This window comes from Alligator mississippiensis, chromosome 3 (genome assembly GCF_030867095.1).
Source record: "Alligator mississippiensis isolate rAllMis1 chromosome 3, rAllMis1, whole genome shotgun sequence".
Taxonomy (NCBI): Eukaryota; Metazoa; Chordata; order Crocodylia; family Alligatoridae; genus Alligator; species Alligator mississippiensis.
Genome location: NC_081826.1, coordinates 155279134 through 155291452, shown reverse-complemented (window position 1 = coordinate 155291452; position 12319 = coordinate 155279134). Strand labels below are relative to the sequence as shown.

The 12319-nt window shown below is 46.9% G+C and overlaps 1 protein-coding gene across 2 annotated transcripts in view; it reads right to left on the bottom strand.

Moving 5' to 3' along the window:
• The window catches only part of DNAH6 (dynein axonemal heavy chain 6), a 289163-nt gene that overhangs the window by 49026 nt on the left and 227818 nt on the right, over positions 1-12319 (bottom strand). For both annotated transcript variants that reach the window (XM_059724560.1, XM_059724561.1), the window contains exons 64-66: positions 10313-10503; positions 9644-9804; positions 5529-5617 (exon numbers count right to left, since the gene is read on the bottom strand). In XM_059724560.1, the coding sequence (XP_059580543.1) occupies positions 5529-5617; positions 9644-9804; positions 10313-10503 (441 nt within the window). The remainder of the gene's footprint in view (positions 1-5528; positions 5618-9643; positions 9805-10312; positions 10504-12319) is intronic.

Here is a 12319-nt window from a genome sequence, read left to right as displayed (position 1 = left end):
CCTGACCTGCCTGGACCTGACAGTAAGTATCAATACCAGCACCCTCAAGGAGACCACCCACAAGAGGATATAGTGAGACAACCCACCAGACATGACTTAGCCACCGTCCTCAGCAGCTCACTGAAGGGTGAGTTCGGCAGAGACTGTGGGGACTTTGCCACACTGTGGAGCTGAACCCGCAACGCCACACACCACTTCGGGAAGCACATCAGCTGCACCTGGACTGAGGAGCACCAGGAGCTGGGAGTCCCTCTGCAACCAGCCCCACACACCAACTATGTCACCATGATACCCAGCATGAGGACCTTCCTGGAGTGGTTCCTGAAGGACGCTGTCCGTAACAAGTATGCTGGTGACCTGAGGGCCAAACCTGAGCAGGTTCTTTGACATCACTTTGAAGTGGGACTCCAGCAACCACTTTATGCTCAGTGGGAGCTTCACACGCTTTGCATACTGGTGCTTCCTTCACCGTGCCCGCCTCAACTGCCTGCTTCTCAATGGGGCTGTCTACTTGGGCCACCAGGACAAGAGGTGCTGGCAGAGCAGCTACATGGCAGAGAGCCTCCCCCATGTGCTGTGCAGCTGCAGGCTACATGCCAGAGCCTGGCAGCTCTGCCACAACACTGTCCAGGACTGGCTGCTGAAGGCCATCCCAGCCACAGTGGGGGAGATCTCCATGAACCGCACCGTCCCAGGCTGTGAGAGCTAGGTGTGCCCTGATGCTATCATCACAAATGAGGAGGCCAAGAAAACTGTGATTGTGGACATCACCATCCCCTTTGAGAACCAGTGCCAAGCCTTCACTGACACCTGGGCTCACAAGTTGAAGAAATATGCCCCACTGGCCTACATTCTGAAGGGCTGCAGTTATGATGTGATGGTCGATGCGCTCATTGTGGGAACGCTCGCAGCCTGGGATCCCAGCAACGAGAGTGTCCTCCATGCCTGCTGTGTCTCCTGCTGCTATGCCAAGCTGATGTGCCACCTCATGGTGTCTGACACCATCTGTTGGTTCCGTGACATCTACATCAAGCACACCGTGGGCCATCACCAGTACACTAATCCCACCCAACCGACCGCAGCTGGACTAACCCAGAGGGGACTGCCTGAATCCCGCTCTGCACCCGATGGACTCCAACAGGAATCTTGAAAGACAGACCACTCCATTCCGCCTGAAGAGAACCCCCATGATAAGATTCTATAAGGCTAAGAAACTTTTTCAACCTACCCCCTACACCACTGCCGAACATTGTACGGGTTTGTGTGCATCTATCCTCTTTCTCTCTCAGTGTTGCGACTGCCCCCTCACTCCTCTTCCTCCACCTCAGATTCATAGATGTTAGGGTCGGAAGGGACCTCAAATAGACCATCGAGTCCGACCCCCTGCACAGGCAGGAAAGAGTGCTGGGTTTAGATGACCCTAGCTAGATGCCTATCTAACCTCCTCTTGAAGACCCCCAGGGTCGGGGAGAGCACCACTTCCTTTGGGAGCCCATTCCAGACTTTGGCCACTCGAACTGTGAAGAAGTTCTTCCTAATGTCTAGTCTAAACCTGCTCTCTGCTAGCTTGTGGCCATTATTTCTTGTAACCCCCAGGGGCAATTTGGTGAGTAAAGTCTCACCAATTCCCTTCTGTGCCCCCATGATGAACTTATAGGCAGCCACAAGGTCGCCTCTCAACCTTCTCTTGAGGAGGCTGAAGAGGTCCAGGTGCCCTAGTCTCTCATTAAGGGTTTGCAGGCCAAGCCCTATTAGCATACGAGTGGCCCTTCTCTGGACCCTCTCCAGGTTATCCACATCCCTCTTGAAGTGCGACACCCAAAATTGCACACAGTATTCCAACTGCAGTCTGACCAGCATTTGATAGAGGGGAAGTATCACCTCCTTGGATCTGTTCGTCATGCATCTGCTGATGCACGATAAAGTGCCATTAGCTTTTCTGATGGCTTCGTCACACTGCCGACTCATGTTCACCTTGGAGTCCACTAGGACTCCAAGATCCCTTTCCACTTCTGTGCCACCAAGCAGGTCATTTCCTAGGCAGTAGGTATGCTGGACATTTTTCCTCCTAGGTGCAGCACTTTGCATTTCTCCTTGTTGAATTGCATTCTGTTGTTTTCTGCCCATATGTCCAACCTGTCCAGGTCTGCTTGTAGTTGTTCCCTGCCCTCCGGTGTGTTCACCTCTCCCCACAATTTTGTGTCATCCGCAAACTTGGACAGAGTACACTTCACTCCCTCGTCCAAGTTGCTGATGAAGACACTGAAGAGTATCGGTCCAAGGACCGAGCCCTGCGGGACCCCACTGCCCACACCCTTCCAGGTCAATACTGACCCTTCCACTACAACTCTCTGGGTACGACCCTCTAGCCAATTTGCCACCCACTGGACTGTGTAGTCATCCAAGTCACAGCCTCTTAACTTGTTCACCAGTATGGGGTGGGATACCGTATCGAAGGCCTTCCTGAAGTCTAAGTAAATGATGTCAACCCCTACTCCTGCATCTAGGTGTTTTGTAACCTGGTTATAAAAAGAAACTAGATTAGTCAGGTATGATCTTCCTGCTACGAACCCATGCTGGTTTCTCCTCAGCATAATTTTTTCTGCCGGGCTCTTGCAAATGTGAGCCTTGATAATTTTTTCAAAGACTTTGCCAAGGATGGAGGTGAGACTGACTGGCCTATAGTTGCCTGGGTCCTCCTTCCTCCCCTTCTTGAAAATGGGGACCACACTGGCCCTTTTCCAGTCCTCCGGGACCTGGCCCATGCACCATGAGTGTTCAAATATTCCCGCCAGTGGCTGTGCAATGATGTCAGCCAGTGCCTTCAGTACCCTCGGATGGAGATCATCTGGGCCTGCTGACCTAAACGCATCCAGTTCCTCCAAGTGACTCTGCACCATCTCAGGGTCTACGCATGGTAGTCTGGCACCCTGCTGCTGCCTCTCTACAATCCCAGTGAGAGCCTTGTCTTGCCCCTCGCTTAGGAACACTGAGGCAAAGAACTCATTGAGGAGTTCAGCTTTGTCTCCCCTGTCCGTCACCAATTGCTTGTGCCCATTTAGTAGAGGTCCTATTCCACCCTGGGCCTTCCTTTTACTCCCTATATTTCTAAAAAACAATTTTTTGTTATCCTTTACTTGGGATGCCATTCTCAGCTCCATGGTGGCTTTGGCCTGTCTAACTGCCTCCCTACAAGCGCGAGAAGAGGAGGTATACTCCTCTTTAGTAGTCTCTCCCTGTTTCCACTTTTTATATGCCACCTGTAGCAGGACACTAAGGTGCCTGCTACTGAGAGAGCCAGGAAGACTCTTCAGATGCCGGTTGCCAAGGCAACCAAAGGGAGCTAATGGCTTACACCTGCCTAGCCGGCTGAAGGAAGGGGCAGGGCCTGGCCCCTATATATAAAGCACAGGCAGGAGGCCAGAGGCAGTTCCCTACCAGCAGCCAAGGGAGAAAGAGCTCCCTGAGCAAGGATGTGAGAACTGCAGGTACTGCTCCAAGCAGGGCGAAGGAGGGCAGCTCTGGGACGTTTTAGTAACGTGATTATAGCTGGGCGGCGTTAAGTTCAGTTATGGCCTAGAGGCTTGTGTTTGCTTTGTTTGTTTACACCGGTGGTTTGGGTGAGGCTATAAGGGGATGGAGGAGGCCTCATAGGGGACTCACAGTACAGTGAGGTCCCCAGCCCCAGCGAGGGCACAGAGTTCAGGGTGTACAGACCCCAGCTCCAGAAAAGAGCCCGAGAGATGGGGCAGCGTACGGAGCAGGCCCGAGAGCTAAAAAGGGTGCAAATAGAGAGAAGGACAAAACAACGTCTTTTTTACATCTGCAAGGCTTGGGGCGTGGTATTGGGGTGGTAGGAGCCACGCATAGCCCTTAAGGCTTGGGCGCATGGGACAACCATAGACAGGAAGACTATGACCAAGAGGACTGAAGGTAGCCTCCCTATAAAAATTCATAACATCCAAGACGTGGCGGGCGAGAATCGGAGGGTGCAAGAAGACAACTTGGCACGGTAAAGGAGGCAGCAGGGTAGAGCACGGTGACCCTGACGTCATTCCTGTCACCCCCCCCTTTTTAGCCTATAGGCTGCTCTGGATTTCTCTGGTCAGCCAAGGAAGCCTCTTGGCCCCTTTCCCCCTTTTTCCCCTGCATTGGGATCGTCTCCCTCTGTGCCCGAAGGATCATTTCCTTAAGGCACAGCCACCCTTCCTGGGCTCCCATCTCTTCAAAACTCTTACTCTGCAATGCATCCTTGACTAAACGCCCGAGTTCATTGAAATCAGCTTTCCTAAAGTCTAGCACTTTCACCCTACTAGTTACCTTACCCACTCGACGTCTTATGGTGAATTCTATTATTAGGTGATCACTGGCCCCCAGGTGACCACTGATCTGTAGGTCCCCTACCATGTCATCCCCCGTTGCCAGTACCAGGTCCAGTAAGGCATTCCCCCTAGTGGGACCATGTACCTCCTGCGTCAGGTGGAGGTCCTGTACACAGGATAGGAACCTGCGTGAACGGTGGGACTTTGCTGTCTGCGTCTCCCAGCAAATGTCTGGGTAGTTTAGGTCCCCCATGACTACTGCCTCCCTAGTTTTTATACCGCCTCCCCCACCCCCAGGCTTAGTTGGCTAACTTTGTATTTTCTGTAACCTAGTTGTGTTCCCCTCCTCACCCCCATCCCTCGTATGTTAGTTACTTGCTTGGGCACTCTGTATTTTCCTTATGACTTTGAATTTTATTAGTGAATGTTATGAGTCATGAACCAAAAAGATGACAATTTCAGCATATGTCAGGCCAGAATCAAAATGAATTTGCAGGGATTCCTGAGCACTATGTACTTAGCTTGACTGCACTTCCTGGACACCAGGGTGCACAGGTTTTTATCCCTGAAAGGCCTTTGAATAAGTAGATTAACATGATCTTGGTAGAGGTAGATAGTTTATGGATTATAGAATTTAACAGGTCTCAAACTTGAAGGAGCAGGGAGTTTCTGCTGTCTTCCAGCTTAGCTGATGTCAAGATGGGTGCCTTTTGAGTAGTTATCCTCTTTGGATTGTCTTTCTTTAATTAAAATTTGTATGGGGCAATGCTGTAGCAAAGCAGCTAATGTTCTACATTGCCTAGAAAAAGCTCTGTAGAGAAGAGCGAGTCCCCTCCTTGTTCATCCTGCATTCCCTAGAAATACCACCTTCCCTCCAATTGTATGGTTTTGGTGTTCAGTTTAGCTCTTAGTTAAAGTGCAGACAAGCTTCTAGGTTTTACAGGTTTTTTTAGTCCAATTAAATGTTTGGTTCCTTCTGTCTTCTCTAGTAGGACTTTTGTTTGTCAGCTGATACCACCCGGAGTATTTAAAGAAAATGATGGTACTAAGTGTGAGGGCAAAAGATACAAACATTTCAGTTTGCATCATCAAATTCCCAAATAATAATAATTAAAAATATAATTTTGAAACGCTCTGTAAATAATTTGTCATGTGTTATTATTGATCATTATACTTAATATCACTTAAAAAAACCCAAAACATTACCTTGACAGAATTCTGGAGGACTGTGACTGGAAAAGTTTCACTAGGCATGGAACTTAAATAGAGTCGAAAATCCTCATGAATAGATACATCTGAAAAACAAAGAATTTAGATGTTCAAACTAATTCACAAGCCTTAAAAGCAAATCACTATAAGAAGACTTATATTTAAAAGAAAGTGCTTAGTTACATATGCTATTTAATACATTTGCTCATAGTCTGGAAGAGAGTAAAGCTGCATTGTAGTTAAATTTGCAGATAGCAATTTGGTAAGTGTTACAAACATCAATGGAACTAAAGATATAGCATAAAGAAGCACAGAAAGCTTGGAGGAAGGGGAGGTAAGAAATAAAATGAGACTAAGGAAATTTCACATGAAGAAAAATTTTAAAGAAAAATTACCAACTGTTATGATGAAGGAAAAAACCTGAAGAGCAATGACACTGAAAGAGACTAATAATGCCAATGGACAGTTAGATATAAGTGTGCAGTGGGATGGTAACGCAATTTTGAGTTGTATATGTAGAAGCACAAAGCCATAAACAATGCTGCCTCTTTATCTGACACTTGCTGGAATGTGGCATTCAGACCGGGCACCTCTGTGCTAAAAAGCTATAGAAAACACTGAATGGAACACAGAAAGGAAACACAATAATTGCATTGAGACACAGGGAAACAGTGAAAGATTTAAGGGTTAGATCCAGATCAGCCTTGTAGGTGCATCCACTGTGGCACTGCAAAGCCTGAAAACTAGACCCCTTGCCTCAGGGGAGTGATCCAAATAGGTAGAACTGGGTAGGACCCCTACTGACTTAATGGGGAGAGGCAGGTGCCTCTGAACAACAATCCAGTCAGCCAGTAGGAAACGCTAGTTACCAGGTCATGTCTGAAATCTCGCTTCATCTCTGGAACAAATGCACTTGAGTCAAAGCTATACATTAGGGACCTCCATTCACTGAGGATCCAAGGCATACTTAGGTGAGGTGACTGACTGACTGGTGGTGTTGAAGGTAGTACCCACTTTTCTCTACTAGCCTGGTGGTCAGAGTGCTTGTCCAAGTAGAGGGAGGAGACCTGGGTTAGAGGTCATCCTCAGCCTGAGTAGCTTCAAGTCTGCATGTCCCACCTCCCAGGAGAATGGGCAAGCCCTTTAGGTTGAAATTTTGTGAAAGGAATGCAAGATGCATAGGACAAAAGCCAGAAACAGCCAGAGGGAGCCTGACTGGGAAGCTCAGTGATGATTCCCCGGGAGGGAAGAATCAGCTTGGTTGGGCAAAGACTTGGAAGGAGCACAAAGAAACTAGGATTTTTAAAGGCAGAGAAAGGATGATCAGAGACTTGACAGTGGGTAAGAATTAGATCAGACAGACTCAGCTGTAATTGCTGCTGTAACAAGTTTGGCTGCCAGAGGCTGTTAGGCAGCTAGGAGAAGGAAGGTTTCCATGAACAAAGTCTACAAGTCTCTGGGAACTAAGCCATGCCTCTGCTTAATGGTTGGGATTTTCCTTGGGTGGTGGCTGAAGCAAGCTTTTATTCTAATATTCTAAAGAACAAAAAGCTTTAGTCTGAAGCAGTGTATCTGCCAGGCCTGTGCAAAAGTGGCTAGTATTCGCTTCGGATTCAGATTCAGCCAATTTATAGTATCATAGTAGCTAGGGTCAGAAGGGACCTAAACAGATTATCAAGTCCGACCCCCTGCCTTGGGCAGGAATGGATGCTGGGGTCAAATGACCCCAGTCAGGTGTCTATCCAGTCTCCTCTTAAAGACCCCCAAGGTACAAATGAGCACCACTTCCCTTGGAAGTTGGTTCCAGGTTCTAGCCGCCCTAACCATAAAGTAATGCCCCTGATATCTAGCCTGAACCTGTTCTCTATCAACTTGTGGCCGTTATTCCTAGTTACCCCGTGTGGTACCCAGGGGAACAGGACATCTCCTATTCCCTGCTGATCCCCTGATGAATTTGTATACAGCTACCAGATCCCCCCCTCAGCCTTCTCTTGTGGAGGCTGAATAGATTCAGGCCCTCTAGCCTCTCCTTGTAGGGCCTGATCAAGGGGCAGCAGAGCATGTGAGTGGCCCTTCTCTGGACCTTCTCAATGCTAGCCACATCTTTCTTGAAGTGCAGTGCCCAAAACGGGATGCAGTACTCCAACTGTGGCATGACCAATGCTGCACAGGCAGGAAATATCACCTCCCTGGACCTGCTTGTGATGCATCTGTGGATGCATGACAAGGTGCGGTTAGCCTTACTGACAGCTTCCCTGCATTGGCGGCTCATGTTCAACCTGGAGTCAACAATGACTCTAAGATCCCTTTCTGCCTCTGTGCTGACGAGAAGGGTGTTCCCCAGCCTATAGGTATGCTGCTGGTTCCTTCTCCTTAGATGCAGTACCCTGCACTTGTCCACGTTGAATTCCATCCTATTCTCATCTGTCCATCTCTGAAATCTGTCCAGATCTAGCTGAATTCTGTCCTTCCCTTCTGGCATGCCCACCTTGCCCCACATCTTGGTGTCATCAGCGAACTTGGATGACATTTTTTCCACCCCCTTGTCCAAGTCGTTGATAAAGATGTTGAACAGTATGGGCCCAAGGACCAAGCCCTGGGGAACCCCACTGCCCACATCACTCCGGGTCAAAAATGACCCGTCCACCACCACTCTCTGGTTGTTTTTTTTTTTTTTTTTTTTAAAAGGGCTGGAGCTGGCATGGGCAGGGCACCCATGGGGGGCTGGGGGAGCAGGGGGACAGCAGGGATTGCCCCCTGCCTGGCAGCACCTGTTGATCTTTTTTTTCTAAAAGTATTTTTTTTTTAAAGTACCGGGAATTGGGGTGGGCAGGGGCAGCAATGGGGGGCTGCAGGAACGGGTGGGGGTTGGGGAGTCTGGAGGGTTGGGGGGCTGGCAGGGATCCCCCCCATGGTCCCTTCCCCCAGCCCTCCCCCACCCCTACCCCCCTAGTACTTACCAGTTTGGAGTCACTTGCAGCTCTGCCTGAATCAAAGCTCTCTGAATGTTTTCTGAAGATCTGGAGAGCTTTGAATTGACTCGGACCCTTAAATTGGCCCCCTGATTCAATTCAGATTCAGAGATTTATCCAACAAATCAGGACGAATCTCCTCTAAATTGAGTCACCACCCGGAGCTTCGCACAGCCCTAGTATCTGCCACCCACATGACATAGCTGAAACAAAAACAGTACTGCAAGGAACTTAACATGTAAGCCCCCTAACAATTCATATCCATTACCCTAACAGTTCATACCCATGGCTTCATGCACAAGACAAGCACCTAGTCACTGCCAGGCTACATTTGTTGTTTGCCTAGCCAGCCCTCTCGAGTACAATTGGCTTTCACCAACTTACCTTCTTCCAAACACCTTTAGTTGTAAACATCAGGGGGATGTCTACACCACCTCCCTGCCATGCCTGGGAGTGCCAAGGTGAAGAACTTCCTCCCATTCCACATGCAACAACTCCTGAAAGTGAAGTAATGTAGCTGCCTTAGAGCAGCCCTAAGCATATGTTTGGCACTGCTCTCAGGCTCTCTGTCGCACTGCTGCACTAAGGAGGCTGTCTTACCCGATTCCTAGGGTTTGGCATACATGGAGTAGGATCAAGTGAAGACAGTGCCCTTGGTGACATCCCTGGGCAGGGCATGGAGGTGGTGCAGACAAGTACATGCTACAGTACTTTGATAGGTTAGGAAGGGGGAGTTTGGTGAAGATTTAAATGAATCTGACATAAATCTTCCTCTACTAAAGTTCCGTAAAATAAGAATACAATTTCGCTGTTTGGTAAGAGGTTGGCATTGAGGATAAATTCCTTAATGTGAACGCCGACCTGCCTTCACGAAAGAAAATTTGTCATAAATTACAGTGAAAGCCCTTAAAGAAGAAAATAACAATAGTAACAACAACAGTAGCAATAAACTACTGAGCACAACTAGGCAAAGAGTAGAGTGAATCCTATGCAATATGATGAGAAAACATGATCCTAAAGATGGCCATTTCTTTGGTTCTTCCCCTTTTTGTCTGTGGGATAAGCAATATCTTTCCAAGAGCAGGCCAAATCAGAATTGTGCTTTTCTAATTATTTCATCACAGAAGGAAAATAACATACTTGGCTCTGTAAAACTTTTAATAAGTTCTTCCATAGCTAACATCCATGAAACTGCTAGATGACAGTTTTGCAGAAATACCCAATTTCCTGTTCTCATTGCATCCTTTATCATCTTTGCTGCAATAGGTCCTTGGCCTTGCCCTAGTGAGATTGACTCCAGTCTGAAATAGAGTAAATACTGTTAAAGTTCTTACTGCATATACTTTAACATGCAGTGAATTTCAAAACAGTAGGATTTCAGTATTTATATTTAAAAAAAAAAATTAGCCAAAATGTCCAAACCCGGGTGTTGAAAGTTAGGCTTCTTGACCCGTTTAGACCTCAAAATGAAAGGCTATATAGCAGCATAAAGAACACACTATCTCTGAAAGTCACACTGAAACACTGGTATAGTATATAGTTTGTAGAACTACATCAATTAACTTTAATATATATTCCCATATAAAGAATTAAATTCCAGCTTAATTGAAAATAACGATAAAAATCTCATTAACTTCAATATAGCCAGGGTTTTACCCAGGGGGCATGTGCTACAGCGAAAATTAACAAAAAAATAAATATGCTGGAAAAATCAGAGATTGGTATTTTTGAAGAGGCCTAAGAGAATTAGGGGCCTAATTTCCATTAAAATCCTAATTCTTCACTGTAACAAAGTTATGTAATTCATACCGTTCTGAATATCCTCGCTCTTTTGCAAACCTCTGAAAAGCTCCCATGGGATCAGAGCCTGTGCTTAAGATAAATACTAGAGGAGTGGAAGAGGACATGTCTTGATAAAGAGTTCCCAGGTCAACTGGGGGATTCTCTATGAATTGTTTTCCAAGATTTTCTATTACAAACTCAGTCAGTGCAGAGACAACCTGTAGATATGAAAACACACTAATTTATATAAACAAACAGAAAAAGTCAGTTGACATTAGACAATAAGCACTTCCAGGCTGCAGGTTTAAGTTTTTATTTGTTTGGACAGTACCTAGCACAATCAGACCTGTTTCCATTGGGGCCTGTCCTACTGCTATAATACAAATAGTAGAGTCAATAGTGAAAAATAGAGCAAAGCTCTAAGATGCAAGTCTGAAACTATTGTAATCCCTTCAAACAACCTCCTTCACATACTCACAAACAGCAAAACACACAGCAACTTATTAACTCAAAGAAAAGCCAAAATTAGTGATTCATTGATTCAGATCACTGTCCCCAGTTTGATTCAGCTGAAGCCAAATCTGAAGATTCAATGCTGATTTGGAGAATCAGCAATTCGGCCATAGACATAGCTTTAAATGTTTTTTCTACATACCTCAAGGTACCAGGTGCAGCTCGTGAACACTGCAATGCTAGGGCAGATGGAGTGTCCCACAGGAGTATGGGGGGCCCCCCCGCATGCTCAGTGGTGAGCCTGAAAATAGACCAGAAGTATTTCCTGTCCACTTCTGGGTCCACTGTGGAGCACGCAAGGGGCCCCCCTGTGCCCCCCGCAGCTCAGCTATTGGCCATGGGGAGACCCCAGGAGCCACCCCAGACCCAGGAGGCAGCAGTCGCCAAGCTGGGCAGGGTGCGGGGGGCCCCCCGATGTGACCCCAACAGACCCAAAAGTGCATCGGAAGTGCTTCTAGTCCACTTCTGGGTCTGCTGCCAAGTGCACTGGGGAGCCCCCTGCACTCCTGTGGGATGCTCCACCCACCCCACCATCGCAGCATTCAGAAGCCACCTGCTACCTAGCAGTATGTAGAAGAAACATTTAAAGCTGTGTCTATGTCCGAATCTCCAAATGATTCGGAATCCCTCTGAATCAATTTGGAGGGTTCCGATTCGATTTGGAGAGATTAAAGGGTCTCCTGATTTAATATGGATTTGGAGATTTGGCCTCCGAACGGGGCCAAATCTCTACCGAATCAAATCAAGGACCGAAGCTTTGCACAGCCCTATTCACACCGGAAGTTCAGACAGTATTGTAAGAACTGGCACACTAAAACAAACCATAATCAATACAAACAAGCACGTGAACCACTGAATTCAAAATTTCCATTGCCTCTTAAAATTCCTAGACTTTGCAGGCCTCAGATGGAGTCATATTCTATTCCATCTTTTAGGCACGTAAGTGAAATTTTATTCTACTCTGCTCAGTTTACTGAAAAACTGTTAAATCAAAACGTGGGTGGGTCTTCCTTCTTGCTGGGTTTTTTTTTTTTTGTGACTCAGACTTAAGAGTAAAATAACAGTATGTCACAATAACTGATATACTAATGTATTTTCAGGACTTGAACAGGGTGGAATAGGATCACACTTGAATGTGTAAGTGGAATTAGATGCCCAACAGGTAAAATGGAATTTGGCCCACAGTGTATAAATGAATACAAAGGGGCAGATGATGCCTTATGTAAAGAGCTTCCTACAAATTAGCTAGTACTAGTCTCAGTCCCTCTACATGAAGGAACACAGGTTGGGGCAGAGTGGCCTTCTGTTCTCTTCCTGTTTGTCTAAGTGCCCAAATTTGATCATCTACATGACGTTTTAGCACTTACACACACACACACACACACACACACACGGAGCTGAATGAGTAAGATAGCTATTGGGATGAAAAGATGGGAAGTGAGTAGCTAGGTCTCTTCTCTGGGAAACCGGAGAGCTTGAATTCTAGCATTCCCCCAACTTTGCCCAGAGGGTCTGAATCTG